The sequence below is a fragment of the Brienomyrus brachyistius genome, chromosome 19 (genome assembly GCF_023856365.1).
Source record: "Brienomyrus brachyistius isolate T26 chromosome 19, BBRACH_0.4, whole genome shotgun sequence".
NCBI classification, from domain to species: domain Eukaryota; kingdom Metazoa; phylum Chordata; class Actinopteri; order Osteoglossiformes; family Mormyridae; genus Brienomyrus; species Brienomyrus brachyistius.
The window spans coordinates 9,095,960-9,117,437 of record NC_064551.1 but is presented as its reverse complement, the minus strand read 5'-3'; the positions used below and the strand labels follow the sequence as shown (position 1 = coordinate 9,117,437).

Below are 21,478 nucleotides of genomic sequence, written 5' to 3'. Positions count from 1 at the left end.
TGAAATTCACTTCCCAGAGAGCTCTCTGTTGTAAGTAATATAAAGAGAGAAGTAAATTAGCAAATATAAATAGTGAAACTGTAAAATTATTTAAGCAAAGTAAAACAAAAGTAATAAATGTCTCTGCTAATGGCCCAATCAAGTATCACCAAAGAAGTCGTATGTCATTATTTCTAGATTTTGCCACCTTTGAATGTGTGATCCTTTACAGTGTGCAGTATTACTGCTAGGCTCCCGGTCTGAGATTTTGAAACACTGGACAAGAAATGCTTTTCCCTGCTATAGGCATTCATCAGATATTAAAGTTTCAATAGGCTGTGGGGATTTTAGGTTATTTTTAGCAGTGCAGGAGTGTATCTGGAGTTTTTGTCTGAATGGAACTGCCATAAGTTTTTATGTGTCGTAGTAAAGGCCTTGGTCACCATTCTTGTACCGCACTACATCTGTGAATGTATCCCATGGAGCTCAACTGTAAGTTTAACTGTAGGATGAGATTTCTGACATTTACAATCCCTGTCGTTTGTGTGTAGCTGAGCGAAGTAGGTAATCCTGACACACAATGCATTTCTAATACAAATAATTTCTTAGTTATCACTTGAAAAAGATGGGAATTACAGAAAATAGGACATTCACATAATTGAGAACGGACAAAGCTGTTGACCTTGGGCTGGACCATTGCGAATGGAAATCGCCATACATATTTATGGCTTTCAGGTGGAGCGAAGCACAGATACAATCGAGTGCTGGACAGGGGGTGTAGAAAGAATGGGGGCAAGTGGATGGGCGTTCCTGCCGTATTTCACCAAGGAATCCCACACATTCACAGTTGGAGGCTCCACTCCAGTCTAATAATGCAAAAACAAGAGGAGCTGGAAGCCTGAAAGTTCAGCTATCGGAGGCTGTTTGGATTTCTTCCATTTAAAGCCACCTTTGTTAGCTTTATCTGGCTGAGTGCTAACTGAGATTTCATATACTATACGGGCAGAACATACTGTACAATACAGGTAAATCTCATAGTTTGCCAGAAAAATCTGCAAAGCTGCTATTCTTGATAAAACACACATTACTGCACCCACTCATTTACGGCCAACTGTTGGTCAATCTGTCATACTCTGCGTTTTCCCTCCCGCTGAAAGATAAAAGCAACCCCTCCCCCCCAGGCATGCTGATCTGCATAGCACAGCACATGGCTAGTGGTTCAACACAAGAACTGTATCTGAAAGTCTGGGAGTTTGTGGAAATCGTGGAAAATGTAATTGTGTTCTAAGCATGTCAATGGGCCTTAAGCAGATTTAACCCAGTGAAGTCATGCATTTATTACAGAACATTATCCAGCACTTTCAATTGGTTAGTATCAGGTAGGTATGTGAGTAATTCTACCAAAACTCTTCTGACATTTCTCACCATGAGAGGGGAGAGTCCTTCGCGGACAAATGGCACCTGATGTACTCCTTTGCCAGCTGATGGTGCTAATGAACTTCAGCTGGTGTGACCTGTTAACCACTGAGTAAAGTGTGAGCATGTTCTTCAATGGAATACATGCAGATCTTTTGGGATATAATACAGAGTGTTACGTTACGATGGGTATGGATTATGAAAATGTGGCCCTATCAAATCCTGGATATCCATCCATCCATCCATCCATCCATCCATCCATCCAGTACAGGCTGGTAGGGGGCTTGGAGCATTTCCCTGTTGGGATAAGTCTATCGCAAAGAATAATGCAGGCTAAAAGACTGTTGTGATAAACACTATATTTTATTACATTCAAAAGAAAAAAAAACTAACTGTAAGAGAGTTGTGGATATAACAGAGACCACTTCACAATGGTGCCCTGCTTGAAGCATGTTTTCCTGCGGCTGGTGATTAGGAGAACCCGAGAATGAAACTTAGCTGCTATGTGGATGGCTGGTCCCTCAGACCATGTGGCTTTGAAGCTACTGTTAGTTCAGCCCCTACAGGGCCATGGATGGATGGAAGGAATTGGGGGGGGGGGGCAGACAGGATCAGAGTGAACTCAACTAGAGTGTTGGGGGGTCAGAGGGCAAGGTATGAGGGGGAGATCTTTAAGAAGATGGGACAACTGGTCATTTCCAGAGAAGATAAAAGCTTATTGTTATTGTTATTATTATTATTATTGACCTTCAGAATATTATAAGTAATACTATCAGCCATAAAGCTAACAAGAACTGCAAGCATGTTCTTTTTATATGAATGTAGTTTTAGTTCAGCATCATGGTATACTGCTTTTCTCCAGGCTTGGTTTAAACAAGATGCTGAGCTACATGTCTGTTCTTCCTTGCCTGTCCTAATTAACAGGAATTATACACTACCAATAGAATATAAATTAATAACATGTTAATCTTAGCTGGCTTTAATTAAAATTTGGCGGTATAAGGTTACAGTACCTCATTAATTCACTGCTAAACTCCACTATGGAATGACTTGAAGTTTTCTGATGTCTACCGTGGCTTCCTCGGCAGGAGGAATTCTGGGAAATGTCCTGGGACTTTCAGTAGATTAGTGTATCTATCTTCCTGTTGCAGCTCCTCGTCCGTGACGCGGTGCGCTTTTGTGGGCAGCACCGTAACATCCCTGGCCCTGGCCTGGCCTGCGTGTTGACAGCGTCCTGATGGCTCAGCTTCATGGGCGTGTGCCGTCGCGGTGCCCAGCTGTCCGCCCACATGAACATCTAGCTGCTGGTGCCTCTCAGCGATATGTCCGGGACGGATCTGGGGCCGCTCGGGCCGGGCTCTCCCTCTCTCGCTGACCCATTTTCTAGCTTGACGGTTTCAAGCTGAGCACCTGCCCAAAGGCAGAAATCCCGGGGTCCAGTGGCTGCACTCAAACCCCCAAGGATCCCCTTTAACTGGACAGCTGCCTGCCCTGCAGCCCGTAGGCCGCTGGTGGCTTTGCCCTGACTTTTCGCACTGGCTCCTCGTCTGAATCGCAGCTGTCTGTAACTGATGAATCTGGCAGGAACACCTGCAGCTCCTCTTGCATTTACGCGCCTCATGTCCCCATTCCGGTGGGTAGCACTGCCCCAGGCAGAGGTCATGGGGCTGGGGTCCTGCTGATGTAACTGTGGAAAAGGTGTCTGAATTGCTTCATAAGTCACTTTGGATAAAAGCATCTTTTAAGCAAATAAATAATGCAGAGTCCAGGATAGAAGCGTATACTAAATAAATAAAATGCAGGAACGTTCCAGCCAGGTGCCCCGAGGTTTCTGCCGCGAGTTCATTTCAGTCCCTGCTGCTGGTTTGCCCCAGAACCTCCCTAGGTAAGGAATCCAGCAAGCGTGTTCCTACGAACACCACTGCCGTGGCCCTCAGCTGGGCACCTGGCCTCAGCTCTTCCAGCTGTACCAGTAAAGAAAAGTGTTATTTTTTAATTTCTGTCACCCTCTGGCTCTTTCAAACTTCCTATTACCGCTGTAAAACATTAATTACATTTTAGCTGTTACTAACATTCTGCTCATAGTGCCATCAGAAAGGGGAAAGTCAATAATAATAATAATGATAATAATAATATCCATTTAAGGCAGAGGGCATAGTCAGCTTCTCCTGCATTGCATAACTGGCGGATCAGATCCTCCCAGGTTACACTGGCAGGTTTGAAGGAAGCCAGTCCCATGTTAAAAGGCTCCGATGTCAATTCCTCCCAGCGTGGCAGAATTCCTTCCTGTCGCGGGGGGAAAAAAATAAACTCTAAACTGTCATACGTGTGCCTGTCGGAGCGAGCGAGCGCGGCGAGTAGAGAAGCAGAGCTGCATTATTACCCGACTCGGTGCTCACTCTCTGTTAGCGTGAGAGAGTTCGCCAGGGCGGGGGCCGGTGCTGCCCAGGGTCCACTCCCTGCCCCCCGCCGTGAGCCAGAAGAAAGGTCAGTCCGTCTGTGCTTTACCTCACCTCCACCGTCAGTCCGTCCGTCCCCTACGATGCACACACACTCTGCACCTTTACCACAATCTGTTCTCTCTGAGACCTCCTCCTCCTCCTCTCTACCCACTGCCATTTATAAGGCTGATTTTAATGCTAATTTATTTTTCAGTCTGTTGTTTTTTTTTCTGCTCCATCTCATGTTAAGCTCTCCGGGGAAGGCCGTGTTTAGAAAAACAACTTCCTCACCTTTTCCCTACCCCCCCCCCCCAACTTTCTTTGACATCTGCTTCTTCGACTCACTTGTTTAATTCATTTATCCTTCCCACCCTGTACCGTTTCTGCTTCCGCGGAGTGAGACTCCGTAACTAATGGATGGAGAGCGATTTCTGGGAATGTTGGCCATTTCTGGCCCTCGTTACGGGGGAGCCGCTCCTTGCGTTGCTGCATTAGAGAGGTCAAAGCGGCTCTCTGTTGCGTGAGGCCTGCATCGCTAGCTGCCGAGATGCAGCAGATCGAGGAGCTAATGACGTGACCTGATTCCGTCAATCATCGTACCCCGTAACTGACTAGCTGGAGCTCCCAGCTGTGCACCCGGCGAACACAGAAATTCCTCCCCCTCCGAAACAGCTACAGTGTGATGGCCCTCCACCACATCTGCCTAAGGGCAGCTGAGATGCTTCAGTAACAGGGTTATCCTCCTCAACTGGCCTGGGACCAGAGAGCCAGGGAAACGACACTATAACTGGGGAAGAAAATTCTGCCCTTAAAAAAAACTTCATTTCAGTCGTCTTCAGCAAATTATGGGACCCATGTATGTATGTATGGAGGGACAGATAGACAGACAGACAATTTATGTTTCCCAAAGTGAAGTACTGTACAATTCTAGCAGCATGCATCTGCTCAATAGGATGAGTATGATTTGGACTTTGCTCTAATGAATTTTTGGGGAAATACCACAAAGAGAGACATATGCATGAACATTAAAAATACTTCAGTATAACATACTGAAATAACTGTGGTCCCCTGTGCGTTATCAGACAAGACAAAGCTAAATGCCACGTCGTATAGACAGACCAGCCAGCACTGCTGGACAGCCTCTGGCTGGCTGCTCTAATGGCACATTATAAGAGTGTGACTGCACTAACGTTCTGCATTGGTTGTTGTATTTTATCAGGACAGCTTGTGCCCCTCTGTTGCCAGGCTTCTTCAGCTCCATCTTTTGTCCTAATGAAGATTTACAGGTCAGCGGGGTGACGCTAAAATGCCACCCCTCCCTCTGCCCTACAAATGGCACTGTACCAATCACCCCGGAAGAGGATTCCGTGCAGGAAGGTCAGGATCGATGGTGGGGCACTCGTGCAGCTCAAGACCTGCCGACAACACCTTATCGAAACCTTAGTTACGAGTGATCACAAGTGATAAATAACTCTGACCCCGTCATCATTACGGGCGAAGGATGTGACCTATTCCACCGGTGAGGAGCAGAAACAGTGGCAGGTTTTAATGGTGTCATTTATTCCTAGCTGGACCCTTCCTTCGGTGGATGGAGAAGCATGTGCCAGGGGACAGCCGTGCAGCGGGGAGCTAGGCTCCTGTCAGCCCCAGATCAAGGTCAGAGCCATGGCAAGCTGGCCCACCAGTGACAATCCCCAAAACCTTTGTGCTACAGTCAGCCAGGTATGAGTAATAGGCTGTCAGGGGAGTGCTCTCAGGTTCCATCTCCGAAATCTGCACACTTTTAATAATAACCCCTTAACATACCAGCACATATGGTTTTCGGGTCAGTGATGCCTGGTTGCTGGATTTAATAGGGAAACAAGGAGAGCTCACTATTTGTTTGCTATTTTAAGGATGTTTTCTTTGACATTACTGACCTGTCCTTTGTCTTCTGACACTCTATGAGACCCGTGGCACAGTAGGGTCACTCATGCCCTCTGTGGGGTCATTGGCCTTTAACGACTGTCCCACCTGCTTTAGAGAGAGGAGAAGCAAGGTATAAGTCAACTGGTGTCCCGTTCAACCACACCAGCCCAAACCATGGCTGCTTACAGCATCATGCTAACGTGTGACTATGTTTAGTTCAGCAAGTCTGACACAGCATCCCGTGATGATATAAAAACCAATTGATCAGTCTAGGAGACTCACATCGAATATTTAACAATATATTTGTATCCATTTTGGGCAAATAATTCTATAGCACAAAATATAATTCAATCTATAGTTTTAGAAAATAGCCAATAGCTCAATGAATAACTGACATTATTCTCTGTATTTATAATCTAGCATTGTAGTCCAGGAATCAGACTAGTGAAGGTATCTCATATTTAGTCAAAGCTTCTAAGTTGTATTCTAAATTCTAGCTTACATTAAATGTAACAGACTGTATTCATACTAATCCTGGCCTGTCTAGTTTGTTTACTGCTATTTTATTTTAGACTATCACTCGAGAGTAAGAGCAGGGCTGCATATCACTGTAGGTGACCAGTCTCTGCCCTGACTGCCTTACCGGAGAGCAGTGGCTCTGAGCCTGAACACTGAAGGGTCGCAGTGCATGTGAGCAGCATCTTACATTAAGCAGAGCCAGAGAAGGCTAAGTTGCTTCAGATTTCATAATAATTAGTTCTTTTGGGTGCTTAAGGGATCGAGCAGATTTAAACCCTCAATACACCGAGGACCAGGGTAAGGAAAGCCTGCCAGCAAGTGAATCGGGCTGCCGGCGAACTTAGAAACTTATTCCTGGTGAGAAGACCCCAGGCTGTCAGGAGAATTATATGCAGGAGGGTTAGCCGCGGGAATCACGCTCCTCTAAAACCCTCTTTTAACGACCTGCGTTTTTTACGTCTTTGACATGCTCTGCCTGGGCCCCTATTGTGTTCGCAAGGCTACCAATGCTACTGGCTCATTCACACATCACCAGCGTGAACGCGGCTAAAACAGCGTCTTGCGAGGGGGGGGGGGAAGGATGATGACATCCCCGGTATTCAATATTCATGAATCTCCCTCATATATCAGTATATTTCTTTTCTGAATCTGTCGCGTGTATCGGAACGGCTGCAATGCCTCACTGTACATCTGTTACCCCCATAAAGACAGTCGCTCCGGCAACTAAAAGGAACAACAGTAGTAGCTATGTGTGTGTAGCATTTGTGGTGAAACACTTCACTTTGAAGCCCTTTAAGATACTATCAAAATGCAGACCACGTGAGAAGCCTCACTTCACCGTTTATCAGGCTGCATCACAAAAAAGGAAGAAAAAAAATAGTAGATTATAGGGTGTATTCATGTTCAAAAGGCAGCCACCTAGAATTAATTTGAGTGAAAAACATTTCAAATTATCCAAATATTTAACAGCCCGTAGCTGTGCTTTTTCTGGCCTGGTGTTAAAAGGCACAGAGTGGGGACGCCCTGCCAGCAAGTGGCTACCAGACTAGCCCGAGCCACTCCCTGCATCCGCAGCACAGTGGGAAGCCTCCAGGGATTCTGCTCTCACAGCCTGTCCTGCTTGGGTAGACTCTTTGCCCAGATCAGACCTGGCGAGTGGCCTTATTGTCCATGAGCCGTATCCAAACATAATTCCCATCTCTCTCTTCCGGCTGGGTAGCTTATATATCCTCACACTTGCTTCCCAGCCTTTTTCCGCACTCTTTGTCTTTCGTACACTGTCAAATTTCACTTTTACACAGTCCCACTTAACCATTAGCGTTCCTGAGATCTTCTGGGAAACATCAAAGGCAGTTTGCTTATTTACCAAACTCCCTGCTGGCCTCCCATTTCTCGCCATCCCCTCTGACCCATTCTGAAATGCTCCACCTCGCCCCCATTCGCCGTCTCTCTCTGCTCCCACGTTTCCAAAGAGCGGCATTTTCAGATCTCTGCCGGAATCCTGTCCCATGGCCCATTAACGGGCCGCCATCATCCCACGCCGCAAAGCGCCCGCTTGGCTTCGCTCAGAAGATGCGAAGACTTTTGAAATTGTGAAATTAATCAGTGCTCCACAGCTGCTTTCGCCAGAAATATCAGCCGCATTCCTCAGACACGGGGCCGGCTGATTCAGACAGCTGTGCTGGGGGCAGGCATCTTTACAGAAGGGGTGCGCCGAACACTCGCACCAGGGAACCAGCTGGGCCTTCCCTCATCACACCTAGCGCCGCTTGATCTCGAAAACAAAGACTTCCCTCTCGCATTAACGGGTCCTTTGAAGAACACTCCCCTGCGTCTCCTCTCACAGTGATTTTTCTCCCCCATTTATGAGAGGAGACGGGTCTTGTCGATGAGTCATTGTGATGACTAAACGAGACAAGGACTAACGAGCAAGAGTCGTTCTTTCTATATCCCTTTCTTCCTATATTTCCTTATTTTTGTTGAGGAATAAATGATGGTTTAGGGAAGAGGAAGTAGAAGGGAAGATAGAGGAACGATTAATCAGGATCACGCTTTGAAGTTCTCTGTGGCGGGCGGCCTCTATTCAGCTGCAGAGGTCAGGGCTGCTCCAGATACTGTATCCTTCCACCAACTGTTGGTTGTTGCTAAGAGAAGTAAGGGAACCAGAGGCTCCCCCAGCATCTTCCAGGAAGAGCTCGGAGGATGCGCTTTCAGAATGAAAATAATTAGACACCTAAAGGCGAGTGAGTCAACCAAGTTTGCTGACCAAAGGATAAAGCATAAATGAGCTTTTGAAGTGTATCTTTTTTTCCCCACCAACGTTGATGCCAATCCTATGGAGAATCACAGAGGAGCCTCTATCTGAGGCGTTTCCTACATCCCTCTGTCTCACGGCGAACACGGCTTTGCTGTTTACCTCGGCCACTCTCCGTCTGGCTCAGAGATCTCTGAAAGAGATCACAGACATGACTGCAGCGGGTAAATAAGCCTTCCTGGACAGTGCTGTTTTGCTTTGTTTCTCTACATCATTTATCACTTGACTGATATTTCCCTCCACATTTGCCTGCAGTCTGCAGCTCAGCTTGTTATGAAATGATGATACATATTCAACACACGTCCTTAAAGCAGAAGATTCAGCGGGGAGCTTGGAACATTCAAGCTTAGAGGAGACTCCTCTCAGAAATCCTGCTTAGCTCTGTTGAGTCCTCAGAGAACGTGTTGACAGGCTCATGAGATACGAAGTGTTAGTCATGACTAGCCAGGAACTGAGACATTGTGGTTCTAATATTACACACAATGCTGCTCTTCTATAGTTTTATTTATACATTAATTTTATGCATAAGAAATTACAATTCTACACATACTCACAACTGAGTGTTTAATTTCTCCAGCACATCTCTTAGCACACAGCACATACGTTCAGAACCACCATGCTACTTTACAATGAAAATCCAATAGTTCCTTCCATCAACTATCCAGTTTCTCAGGTACACATTTAGTCACTCACTCTGGGAACAGTGGTCGAGCTACCCTTCTCCAGTACAAGAATATGTACCTTGCAAGATCTAGCTGACTGCAGCTAACAGAGGATTCAGGTCTTCTGATTTAAAACAGAAGACTGGGGCGCCATCTGGTGTTGAATGAGATCACTGTCACATCATACATGTTCTTCAGTTGTATTACTTAAATTCTTTGAGGGCCACAAACAATGCTATTTATGAAAATCTTACCAGGGACAACCAAAAAAATTTATAAATTTCCAGTATACAGCTGAAAGTCTCCATAAGTCTGGTCACAATTAATGTCAGCGTATGGTATGCAAAAGCATGGAGGTAACTAGCAGAAATATAACAGACAAGGGTATTTGAAACAAGCACTAAGCCTCAATTTGTGAAAACTATTGCAGGCAACCTTGACATTCTCATGTCTATTTAGAGACAGTAAACCAGTTGGTAAGAATGCTAAATAATTATTGCAAGATTTTGGATAGAATTCATTCACACAAAGCTGGTAATACCACCGCAGCATGTCATCCCATAGAGCATGGAAGGCATCGAGGCAATGCAGTTAAAACCTGTCTGGATGAACCACTCTGAAAAGCGAATGCCTACAATATGGTCAAAGCATTTGAATTCCCAAGTGTCATGCGCAATGGTAAGCTTGATTGTCAGTTGCTAACAAAAATATTTTATAGCATGAAGTTGCTTGCAAACATGACCCATAAAACAATGTTGGTTTAAAACTTGCCAGTTTTTCAGCTACTGAAGTAATGCTGGACTCACTATATGCTGCAGGTGATACTCTCCATTTTGTCATTGTGATTTATACAAACCCCCTCCTCACCTTATAACTAAGGAGGCATATATACATCCTCGTACATCTTCCCCCTCACTACGTCCCATTGAACTGCAACTGTTTTGCGCTTGACAAGTTTATAAAGACATGAAAAAATACTCAAAACTTTATTTACAAATAGAAGATGCATATTCATCCATTACAAGTTTCCAGCAAACCAGGAGCCTATGCTAGTAAACACAAAGCAGGAGACATCCTGGATGGCATGCAAGCTCACACAACCTTCCAACCTTCTAAATCACCTTCTGGTGCAGACAAATATTAACTTAAAACCTAATAGCTTGCCTTGGTATAGTTAGGCTAAAACAGAACAGCACATTAAAGGCCACGTTTAAATATCTGTACGAACTTCCCATTCACATATGAATGACAATACGACGCCCGTCTATCTTGAGGTGGGGGGTGGGCTGCCCAATCATGCGGATCACAGCGGCTTCGATGCGCCCTCTCTGGACAGCCTGTCCGCCTCCTCATTGCCCTTGTAGCCCGCGTGGCCCGGAATGTGCAGCTGCAGAGACAAGGAGTAGGATTTAATGACGAGGCGAGCAATGCTTAGTGTTTAAATGGAGGCACATCTCAATTCCAGCGAGCTAAAAGTCCCGCAGAGCTACTATCGGCATCAATCTGACAGCACCCATTAAAATGGTCATATAAGGAAATTCACAAACACACACAGACAATTTACTATATGATTCTCATTTATTATCCATCCAGCATATGGTATAGCAGCCTACTGCATCGATCAATTCTCACCCATAGAAGGCACCCTGAATGGTATAGCAGCCTACCTCAGGGATTAATACTTACCCAAAGATGCCTAGGGGTGAGTTTCCCAAAAGCTAACTATGCTAGCAACTTGTGTAACTCGAAATATGCGAAGTATGATGCAGGCATTTCCCGAAAGCATCGTTCAAACATTGCATAATATATCAAACTATGAACATTCGCAAACACTGCGGTTAAGTTGTGTAGTTTAAACTACAGCTTTCGAGTTGTAGTTAGCAGGTTGGTTCGGGTGAAAACGTCATCGATGCTGGAAAATGCAGTCGAGGAGGGTAGTCGCCATGTAAGTTAGGTGAAAATATTAAATATCCTGCTGTACAAACATCTATAATGCCAAGTGTTGTAGTTGTAAGAGTAATTTTTATGTACTTCTCTGTTCACGAGTATGGTATTATTGGAGAGGATGTTTACCCTGTTTGTGTTATATGGTACAATTCATTACATGGACAAATACATATTTAGGGCTGCACCATTATGACATCACAATATCACATCAGGTAATATTGTGTTATAAAAACCAAAAAGGAGATTAGAGTAATTTAAACAAACTACTGGCAAATAGAACTTAACTAGTAGTTTAGCAAGTTGCCGGTGTTCTCACTAGTTATTTTAACAAAGCAGTACTGACAAACGAGATATGAGTATTACACACACGCACACGGAGATGACTATGCTGAAACAATTTATCATTCAGCACTTACGTACTCACAGTATTAAATAGGGAAAAACATTGAGAAAGCAAATAAAACACGGGCAAATTAAAGGCTAAAAATAATAAATGACTTATTAATCACAGAGTTTTTGTTGCAATATGAAAAATGACAGCGGTGCTTGAATACGAAGTCTGGGGCACCATGGTGGGGTTTACAGCCATGAATCCCACTGAGCCATGAGGCTGTACGAATGCCGATGGATCAGGAATTTCTAGGTGTTTACACTGTGACTGAAATAATAAAAATAAACTTTTTTTTTTTTAAATATAATTACACATACAGCTGATCTCACTCATTTTTTCCCCTCTACAAGAGGTATCACAAGTATCACGAGACTATTGCTATTTTTCAGTTTAATACTATTATTTCTGTTATATAACTGACACAAACTAATAATGTAATATTGGTACAACCGTTACATTTATAAATAACATTGCGAGGCTTGTGGGTTTTTGCACGCGAGATGCGATGAGAACTAGACCAATCACCTCCGGAACCATTGCAGTTCAACTACGGTGGTTCAAACTACAGTGGTACTAACAAAGTATGATGGTTTCAGGAAACAGTTGTACTCCAGATGTAGTTAGTTTGAACTAGGAAAGCGCAATTAATTGTAAAAATAAATAAATAAATAAATAAAACAATGAAATCTTGATTCACACCGTTGAAATTTAGAAATCAACGGTTCTTCTGCATTGTATCTACTGGCTAAAAACAAGCCCTCCTATTTTCCCCCAAAGTGTCTCAAGTGCTCCATAATTCTACATTCTTTTAAATTTAAGTTAAACGGTGCTTTTCCACTGCACCAGGTAACGTACTTTTGGTACTTCGAGAAAGCACAAAAACAGGGTAATCCAGGGTGTTGGTTTTCCACTGGTGTAAAAGCTGATACTGGTGCTGAATGACATCACAACGTGAGGTGGGGTATTTTGTACCGAATTCAAAACATGGCTGTAAAAGGACTGAATGAGGTGTGATATTAATAACAACATCGGATGTTGTGCTGTTCAACTCTTACTTTGCCAGTTAGGCTTTTCCTTACCTTCAGTTTGGTACAGACATTATAGTGCAGGGAGTTTAGGTTTTGTTAAAACATTTTTACTCATTGCTATTTTCATAGCAAACAAAATATCAAGTTTTGCTATTTTAATTATTATTCCTTTTCAGGATTATTAAGTATATGTTTAAAAATCAGTTTAAAGTTTACCTTTGCTGATTTTGCACGAGTGCTACTTGTGTTCTCTGAGACGATCATAAGCATTTTCATACTGGCTGTTTAAATTATTCACAGACAGGTTTGTGAGAAATTTCTTAAAAACTCCTTTTTTGTCTTATAAATACCCCAATATTTATTACAGCAAAATCACATTGCAGTACTTAGAAATTTTCCAATACCGTGCCGTCCTAGTACATTATACAAAATACTTTATTCCTTTTTATGCTACACTGATCTCTAATTCTTCCGACCCGATCGCAGTTAAAGCTTGGGTCACTTCATTTGTCCTATTTCTATAACCGATTGACAAAGAAAGTGTTTCAAGTCCCACCCCAAAGTACCAAAAAAGCATCCCACTGGAACTTTTGGTATGGCTGTTTTGGTAGATTGGATGGATGGATGTTCTCTGTTTCTACAGTATGTTCTCTTCACCTAATGAAAACAGACTTACCAGGATCACACAGAGCGGCCAAGATCATCCACCTTCCCATTCCAAAACTATCTGACGAAAACCACAAAGCTGCCATTCGCCTTGCAAGAACCATAAGAGTGTGACTAGAGTCATTGGTTAACACACAGTTTACTCTGCTGCCATCAGGTCACAGATACAGGACTCTGAAATGGACACTGGCTCGCTTTGGCAAGAGTTTCGTCCCCACTGCCATAGCTGCACTTAACTTGCCACATTAATCTTGTGCCCATGAAATTGCCGCTAGTAATTATGTGTATGTGCCGTGACATGCATGTGTGCCTAAGATGTTGAACATGTTATAAACCTGTACTGTACTTTGTTTGTATTGGAACAGACTGTGAAGACAAATATCCTCACAGGACAATAAAGGCTGGCTGGCTGTCTATCTATTGTTACGGAAAACCGTAATCTCAATTTTAAGAAAATCGTCATTCATATTTTTCCCAGAATTGTGTATCCCTATTTTGAACTAACATTGTACAATGCATCTTTAATGCTAACTTCCATCATTGTACAGGAAACACACCCTGGGCCAGTATACCAGCCTGTCACTGGAATTCATATTCACCCATTCAAGACTTACAGGGAAAGTGTTAGTAAAATTGGCACTCCAGCCACTGGAAAAAACCTCTGGTCCAGTCGGACTAGTGTGGTGCTGAGGTATCACCCGCGACATGGCTGCACTCAGGTTCTCATCCCTGAGGTGGTTTGTCGTGTAATCAGTGCGTGATTTTACCCCTCTCCTCTCTTATACAAGACGCCCTGGATGGTATAGCAGACCATTACGGTAATTAATACTCACCCAGACTACTTCAATTTCTGCATTTAACTTGTCGAGCTTCTCAAACTCGTCCCTGTGAGTGACCAGCCCACCGTTCTTCAGCCTCCACCCATTCCGCTTCCAATTTTTCACCCAGCATGTCACACCTAGATTTGAGGGTGCCCGTAAGTAAACGGATGTGTCACTATTACACACGTGTTTTAGATAAGTTGTCGTCTTCAATGAAAAATAAGTATCTAGGGATTGCCAGCTCAGCTTTTGGAGGGCTGTTGTTTACTACACAGATCTTCTATCAATTCAGCATTTTGAAATCAAAATGACAAAAAACCAGCCCTTGAGAATCAGGGTTCAACATAAACGATCAGTAATGGTGACAGAGGACAAAGGCACTGGAAAATTCTCACCATTGATAGTGAACATGCTATCAGTGTAAAGAACCAGCTTCTTTATCTTCAAGTCTTTAGCCTGTTCCAGGGCTCGACAGGCGGCCTGAGTTCAAGAAAAACGAAAAACCCTAATTAAAGGAAGGGGCAGAGACTTGCACTGTCCATCAGTTTCATTTAGACAAATGAGAATACACTTGCCAATAGTTCTGCCCTCTGGTTGGTTTGCCTTCCGTGCAGCCTGTCAGATACATTTCTTTAACAAATGAGAAAAGCATTCATGAGATGAGGATTAAAAAATAAATTTTATATATATATATATATATATATATATATATATATATATATATACACACACACACACACACACACACACACACACACACACCCCATCATCATCAAAACAATAAACAATGGGGAAAATCTGAGACTTTCAAATCACCCCATCTTCTCTAGGATACTAAGTGCACTTCTACACGAAGTCCCATACTTTTTGTGACAAAGTACCAAAAGCAGGGTACTTCAAGGTGTCGGTCTGTGTTTTCACTTCATGCTAGTGCTGCTATGCTATTGCACAGTGTCAAACAACATTTTTTTTGTGATAATTTGCATTACTCCCATAATTACATAGTGATATCAAAGGAAAACATTTCATATAACGAACTGCAGCATTTTCAAAATCATAATGGTAATTTCATTTAAAACAAAAAGAAAAACTATGCGTCTTGATTTAAAATTATTGACGGGGACGCATTTTCAGCGTCGATGTCATTGACTCCATCGATTCATCGCAGCAGCCCTAATCCAGGACTGTTCTCCCTGCTCAAATCATATTTGACTCTTTCCACTTACAGACGGTGATCGGGTCCCCAGTACACACCGATGCCAGCCCGGGCGCCGTGCTTCCCGTTGCAGGAACAGCAACCATCCGTGTACACTACCACCGCATCTCCTGCAAAGGAAACCTCGAATGCACCTCATTTCAAGATTAAGAGAACCGACAAAGAACCATCAAAATGACATTTTCACAATATGCAATTACAGTAACAGAAAATCTTACGTTTAGAGAGTTTTGAAATGTGGCTGTCAGCCTTTGCATTTATACCACTGTGATGTTTGTATGGGCCTTACATAATTACATACTTTATTTAAGTATAAAACAACATTACAATGATCTTGCGCATGTGACCTAACACATACGGCTCTATATTCAACCTCTCGCCCAATCATTTACCCATAAAGGTAAGACCGTCCCTGCTGCCTGCTGCAGAGCAATCATAAGTGTCCTTTGCACATTTCTGTCGTTTGGGAGACAGCTCGTCGTCAAAATTCACATGAGGCCTCTTCCCCTCAGCAGACCGAGTTGGAAGCACAGCTTTAAAGATTTCTGTGGAGGCTTCACCTCCAGGACAATCTGCTGAAACACCGAAAGATACAACCAAGTATAATTTGCAAGTAAAATACAGCGCGTTAAATGGTTTTATTTGACGTTGCAATACACGGACTAAATATCTGAAATAATTTACGTTATAACATCGTGCACAGAAGTTGATAAGCAAATCGCAAACAAATCTAATATTTATCAATCGTGCACTAAACAAACAATGTGCAATAAGTCTTAAATTTTGCAATGTTTCTTCTTCATAAAATCCAGTATTATAACCAACCGGAAACGGCAAGCGACGAACAAGATGGGTCTGCTGATTGTTCCCTTACGAAAGCCCACGCGTCCTCTTCGGATGCAAATTTCTTATAAACGGCAGAAGGAAACTTCTTAACTTGACTTTCACATTCATCCCTGAAGAACATTGCATAGTATAAAATTAATAGACGCATGTTAAATTACTATGTCCGATCAGTAAATTGAATTCGAATAACGCACCACGTGCAGTAGACACCCGGCTTGGCGCCTCTCCGAACTGCGTAGTAGTATTTCTTCTTCACCATTTCTACGGTACCAGTACAAAACGCTCTCCGGGTTATGCTGTAAAGACTGTTCAGCATTACTTGGGGGAGAATTTGGGTGCTATTTTATCGGCTGTTTTTCATTTTATGTTTGTTTTCTCCTATAAAGATAAACACTTTGGCAGTCAAAATTGCCTACCAGCAATGTAACCTAACACAGGACAGCTAAATAGTAAATAGCACTAATCTAATTAAACAAATATAGCAGGCAAACGTATACTTGTACGTGACTTCTGTTCAAACAAGAGTATCAACGAGGTCACGTTGACTTGGTTCAATAATACATGCTTTTTAACACTTCCATTAAACATAAAAGACACTCAATCATGCCAAAGTTACCGTTTCACAGAACGAATGCTGTACTTGGGTTTCGGTCACTTCCGGGTTCTCGATTTCCCATGAGCCAATGTCACACCGCGCTAATAGCAACTTCTCGCGATATTCCGGCCTCTTCCCTGGCCGTCGTTGACTGAGGTGGGTTGGAAGAGCTGACACTGGACTTCATATTTTTAAGAAAACATGGCTAATATCACAAATTTCGCGCTGTTTGTATTAGCTGTGTATGGTGGAACTTATGATACCTTAGATTATCCTTTGTTTTAGTGCGGATGGCCTTTTTGTATGTAAGGTGGCTAAGATCTAGCCGATCGTAATGATCTATGGTAAGACTAGGCCCATGTGTGGTTTGATCGTTTCTATTAGATCTGTTTTTCCGTGTGTTTCAAAAGCATGGGGTTAGTATTTTTTGATCAGTTCGGTAGGGTTTTTAAAACTATATCATGCCATAAGTTCGAGTTTTCTGAAAGTACAAATTTCACTGACATGTCAAGCGAATGGGAATAGTAGTTGCCCAGATTAGTTTCAGTGTTCTTCTATCACAACCTCAATTTGACTGATAACTAAAGTTTCTACAGCAAATAAATTTTTGTACACTGAAATGGTAGAGACTGGAATAATTACGGAGAAAAGCGCGGTTAATCGTAGATGAGGCTTGTTTGCTATTGATCATGTTTCGCCGCGATTTAACGTAGTTAATTGTATAGTACCGTAGTTGCAGTTAACACGGTAATCTTGTAGGCATTGAACTGGTTATCCCAAAGTGCATCTCCCCCCCTTTCTTTCTGTAGACATAGGCCATGTTCAGTACCAGTGCGAAAATCGTAAAGCCCAATGGCGAGAAGCCAGACGAGTTCGAGTCCGGCATCTCCCAGGTGAGTGTCCCAGTCTGTACAGGTAGCCCTCATGGTGGCACAAGATGTTACCCTTGGTGGAGTATCTCCTTTAACGATAAGCTGACCCTTTTCTCAAAGCTTTGTATCCCTCTTCCAGGCGCTCCTGGAGTTGGAGATGAATTCGGATCTGAAGGCTCAGCTGAGAGAGCTCAATATCACTGCTGCGAAGGTTTGTAACTTCACTGCTAGTACAATCCTGTATATGTTGAATATGGCAAAATAAATGGACAGGGTATTTTTTATGGGGATGTTATCTTCTAAAGTGTCTCCTGGCATTATTTTTTTAAACGGTGGAAATGGTACAGTTGAAATTGACATTTTCCCCAACGTGGACATCCTGTGAGGTTGCACTCATATGGCTCTGTCCGTGTGGCGTATGGGAGCGCAGCACTTTACGGTGCCGTGACGTACAGTCCCGTTCCACGTCGTTGGATAACAAGCCAGTCCCCGGCCTTTAGGCTGGTGAGGATGGCGTACTGTATATTCCTACACTTTCCCAGAGCTCTCAGCTATGACTGGGGAGGTAAACCATGCAGTGCACAGATTGACATGACCTGTATTGTACCTGGTAAAAATGAACACCGTTCATTAGCTGTTTTAACTAACTTAAAATGTCCACCAAAGATGATTGATGACACGTTAAAACAATACCCCAGGAAATCGAAGTTGCTGGCAACAGGAAAGCAATTATCATCTTCGTGCCGGTGCCCCAGCTGAAGTCTTTCCAGAAGATCCAGGTGCGGCTTGTGCGAGAGCTGGAGAAGAAATTCAGCGGTAAACATGTGGTCTTTATCGCACAGGTATGGCCGGCTCCATCACCATGTCCTCTTCCTGTGCTGCTAGCATGGTCTCCGTTCGGCGGCAGGGCTGTGGGGGCTTCTGCCTCTGTTCTTCAGCTATGGTGTCTGAACTGTGCACTCGGTATTAATAGCTGACATATTCCAGTCTCTGAAGCATGACCCTGAAATGGTCTATTCAAGCTCATACCATCTCTCATTGATGCATAAAAGCTTGCCTCAGATTTCTGTACTGCGTAGGTTCGTATTAACACTATATGCAGTTCCTGCTTGGTAGGAGCTATGTCCTGTCAAACCTTGCGTTACTTGATCCTGCACTGGTAAGACATTTAGTATTAATGTTTGGAAAAATTAGACCTATTAAACCTTTCTGTTGGGTGTTTGCCTATTCATCTGCAGCCCAGTTAACCAAATTCTGTTTACTCTTTTCTTTTTCCCTATTGGATTAAGTCAGTGATTGACAGTACACTAATCCCACCCACTGTTAATCTTGGAACTTTTTCTGCCATTGCTGCTTTGTGTCCCACCACTGTTCTGAGAATTCAGATTGTAAATCAATTGCTAAAATTAAGATTGCACACAAGGGAAATCCACACACGAGAAATTGGAGCAGTGTGGAAGGTGGTAGGACAAGATGACTGACTTCAAGTGCATTCCCCTCTTGAAATGGTGTATGGCTAGCATTTAAACTTATTTTATGTAAGCGTGATGTGTGGTGTTGTGCTAATGTGAGGTAACTGAGTCCATTGATTTCCAACGTGGACATCCTGTGAGGTTGCACTCATATGGCTCTGTCCGTGTGGCGTATGGGAGCGCAGCACTTTACGGTGCCGTGACGTACAGTCCCGTTCCACGTCGTTGGATAACAAGCCAGTCCCCGGCCTTTAGGCTGGTGAGGACGACGTACTGTATATTCCTACACCTTCCCAGAGCGCTCAGCTATGACTGGGGAGGTAAACCATGCAGTGCACATTACTAAGTCTTGTTGCATTGAACTTGAGTAAATATCTGTCTGAAGGCTGCAAAAATGATCTAGACTTGAGCTAATCTAAGCACATTTCTAATTGCAGAGGAGAATTCTGCCGAAACCAACAAGGAAAAGCCGCACAAAGAACAAGCAGAAGCGTCCTAGGAGGTGTGTTTGTGTTTTGTAACACCCTTTACTGAACGGAATTATACATAGATTCAATAGTCGACTGAATTTTACTCTTAAGGTTATAGATATTGCACTTTTACTTGTTTAAACAGTTGCTTGTACATATGATCTCCAACGTGGACATCCTGTGAGGTTGCACTCATATGGCTCTGTCCGTGTGGCGTATGGGAGCGCAGCACTTTACAGTGCCGTGACGTACAGTCCCGTTCCACGTCGTTGGACAACAAGCCAGTCCCCGGCCTTTAGGCTGGTGAGGACAGCGTGCTGTATATTCCTACACCTTCCCAGAGCTCTCAGCTATGACTGGGGAGGTAAACCATGCAGTGCACAAATTTTGACCATTGTGTAGAAACAGATGCTCTCTGTTGGTAGTCGCATCATTTAGGCTTGTGCTAAAATGTGAAGAACTAAAGGCATTCATGATCTTTTGTCCCTCAGCCGCACTCTTACAGCTGTGCATGATGCCATCCTCGAGGACCTAGTTTTCCCAAGTGAAATTGTTGGCAAGAGGATCCGAGTGAAACTGGACGGCAGTCGACTCATCAAGGTCCACCTTGACAAAGCTCAACAGAACAATGTTGAACACAAGGTATATACATGTTTGACACATGCTCAGTGTATGTAGTCAACGTGGACATCCTGTGAGGTTGCTCTCATATGGCTCTGTCCGTGTGGCGTATGGGAGCGCAGCACTTTACGGTGCCGTGACGTACAGTCCCGTTCCACGTCGTTGGATAACAAGCCAGTCCCCGGCCTTTAGGCTGGTGAGGACGGCATACTGTATATTCCTACACCTTCCCAGAGCTCTCAGCTATGACTGGGGAGGTAAACCATGCAGTGCACATTTTGCAGTTCTCTGATATATGTGACTATTTTGCATTTTCTGTGGAAATTGAATGGAATCATAGCATCATAAATAAAGTAAATTGATCAGAAATGACAGGGTTAGGGTTTCTCATCCATGACACTTTTCCTTCTCCTCAGGTCGAGACCTTTTCCTGTGTCTACAAGAAACTCACAGGCAAAGATGTCGTGTTTGAATTCCCAGAATTCCAACTGTAAAGTGCTAATGACAAAATAAATTTGTGTACGGTAACACAGAAGTTCTCGTCTGTCCCTCAAATCCCTTGCACTTTGCGTCCTTTTGTAGCGGGTCTGATGATATAAACGCCTTTGTCTAAGCAAGGTATCAATGGGTGAAGGACATGAACTGCCAACCTTCAAGTTATGTGCAATTCTGTTGAACGCTTGGTGAAGCTGCCTTACCTGATTTGACCCAGCTCACATAAATCAGCTGTGTATATGTGTAGTAATGCTGTAGACGGCCATGTCAAGCATTTTGTGCAAGAGCTTTAAAATCATAACAATCTGAATCGGAGAGTCCAGGCACTGTCTAGTGATGGATGTTTTTCCCATAAGTTTGCCAGACTGGAACAGTGTGAAAGGCCTCATTCTTCATGTTTTATCTCGTATACAAGCTGAATCAAAACACTGACTTGCTCAGTGTCAGATGGTTGCAGCTTGGACTGATTTCAGCAAGGCCATGTTGATCTATTGATGGTGATGTGACGTATAATGCTGTCCTGAGTTTAGTAACCTCGGAACCAGCCCTCATTGTGTTATTTCTTGTAAAAAACTATGTTTGCCGTCTGGCCATTCAATATTCTGTCCCCTTGCAGAAATATTTTTTAATATTAAGAATTCAATTTTATTTTTCTACTGTGTGTTTTGTAACATTACATTGTCTCAAAGTGCTTTACATTATCCCTGCACAAAGTGCCTGGTGAGGAAGCCAGAGGCAACAGTTGCAAGGAAAGATTCCCTAGAAGGAAGAAACCGTGAGGAACTAGACTCAAAGGGGG

General features: G+C 43.4%; 2 protein-coding genes and 4 non-coding genes across 10 annotated transcripts; 5 read left to right on the top strand and 1 right to left on the bottom strand.

Moving 5' to 3' along the window:
* Positions 1–10,209: 10,209 nt before the first annotated feature.
* On the bottom strand, positions 10,210–16,820 carry rnaseh1 (ribonuclease H1). 5 transcript variants are annotated; one of them, XM_048985184.1, is made up of 9 exons: positions 16,771–16,820; positions 16,349–16,459; positions 16,134–16,264; positions 15,701–15,883; positions 15,319–15,418; positions 14,668–14,722; positions 14,488–14,572; positions 14,105–14,229; positions 10,210–10,626 (listed from the first exon to the last, which is right to left on the bottom strand). In XM_048985184.1, exons 2-9 carry the CDS (start codon positions 16,411–16,413, stop codon positions 10,543–10,545), a joined length of 828 nt encoding a protein of 275 aa, XP_048841141.1. In that variant the 5' UTR covers positions 16,414–16,459; positions 16,771–16,820; the 3' UTR covers positions 10,210–10,542. The 5 variants fall into 5 exon arrangements, with proteins under 5 accessions (XP_048841141.1, XP_048841138.1, XP_048841140.1 ...); XM_048985181.1 differs by having other exon boundaries at positions 16,349–16,532; positions 16,771–16,802; XM_048985183.1 differs by having other exon boundaries at positions 16,349–16,450; positions 16,771–16,788.
* On the top strand, positions 16,766–20,719 carry rps7 (ribosomal protein S7). Its single transcript, XM_048985185.1, has 7 exons — positions 16,766–16,905; positions 17,559–17,642; positions 17,761–17,832; positions 18,320–18,463; positions 19,531–19,595; positions 20,055–20,205; positions 20,601–20,719. The coding sequence occupies exons 2-7, from the start codon at positions 17,568–17,570 to the stop codon at positions 20,676–20,678; spliced, it is 585 nt and encodes a 194-aa protein (XP_048841142.1). The 5' UTR covers positions 16,766–16,905; positions 17,559–17,567; the 3' UTR covers positions 20,679–20,719.
* On the top strand, positions 17,987–18,208 carry LOC125715284 (small nucleolar RNA SNORA73 family). The gene has a single exon (XR_007383996.1). It is a non-coding gene; the product is annotated as a small nucleolar RNA SNORA73 family (small nucleolar RNA).
* On the top strand, positions 19,214–19,435 carry LOC125715283 (small nucleolar RNA SNORA73 family). The gene has a single exon (XR_007383995.1). It is a non-coding gene; the product is annotated as a small nucleolar RNA SNORA73 family (small nucleolar RNA).
* Positions 19,728–19,949, top strand: LOC125715282 (small nucleolar RNA SNORA73 family). The gene has a single exon (XR_007383994.1). It is a non-coding gene; the product is annotated as a small nucleolar RNA SNORA73 family (small nucleolar RNA).
* LOC125715281 (small nucleolar RNA SNORA73 family) lies at positions 20,242–20,463 on the top strand. The gene has a single exon (XR_007383993.1). It is a non-coding gene; the product is annotated as a small nucleolar RNA SNORA73 family (small nucleolar RNA).
* Positions 20,720–21,478: the final 759 nt, after the last annotated feature.

Coding starts and splice junctions, on each gene's coding strand:
- rnaseh1 (XM_048985181.1), bottom strand. CDS start 16,470: ATGCTGAACAGTCTTTACAGCATAACCCGGAGAGCGTTTTGTACTGGT. Junction 16,265..16,348: donor CCGGGTGTCTACTGCACGTG/GTGCGTTATTCG, acceptor AATGTTCTTCAG/GGATGAATGTGAAAGTCAAG. Junction 14,573..14,667: donor ACCAGAGGGCAGAACTATTG/GCAAGTGTATTC, acceptor TCTTGAACTCAG/GCCGCCTGTCGAGCCCTGGA.
- rps7 (XM_048985185.1), top strand. CDS start 17,568: ATGTTCAGTACCAGTGCGAAAATCGTAAAGCCCAATGGCGAGAAGCCA. Junction 17,643..17,760: donor TCGAGTCCGGCATCTCCCAG/GTGAGTGTCCCA, acceptor TCCCTCTTCCAG/GCGCTCCTGGAGTTGGAGAT. Junction 17,833..18,319: donor TCAATATCACTGCTGCGAAG/GTTTGTAACTTC, acceptor ACAATACCCCAG/GAAATCGAAGTTGCTGGCAA.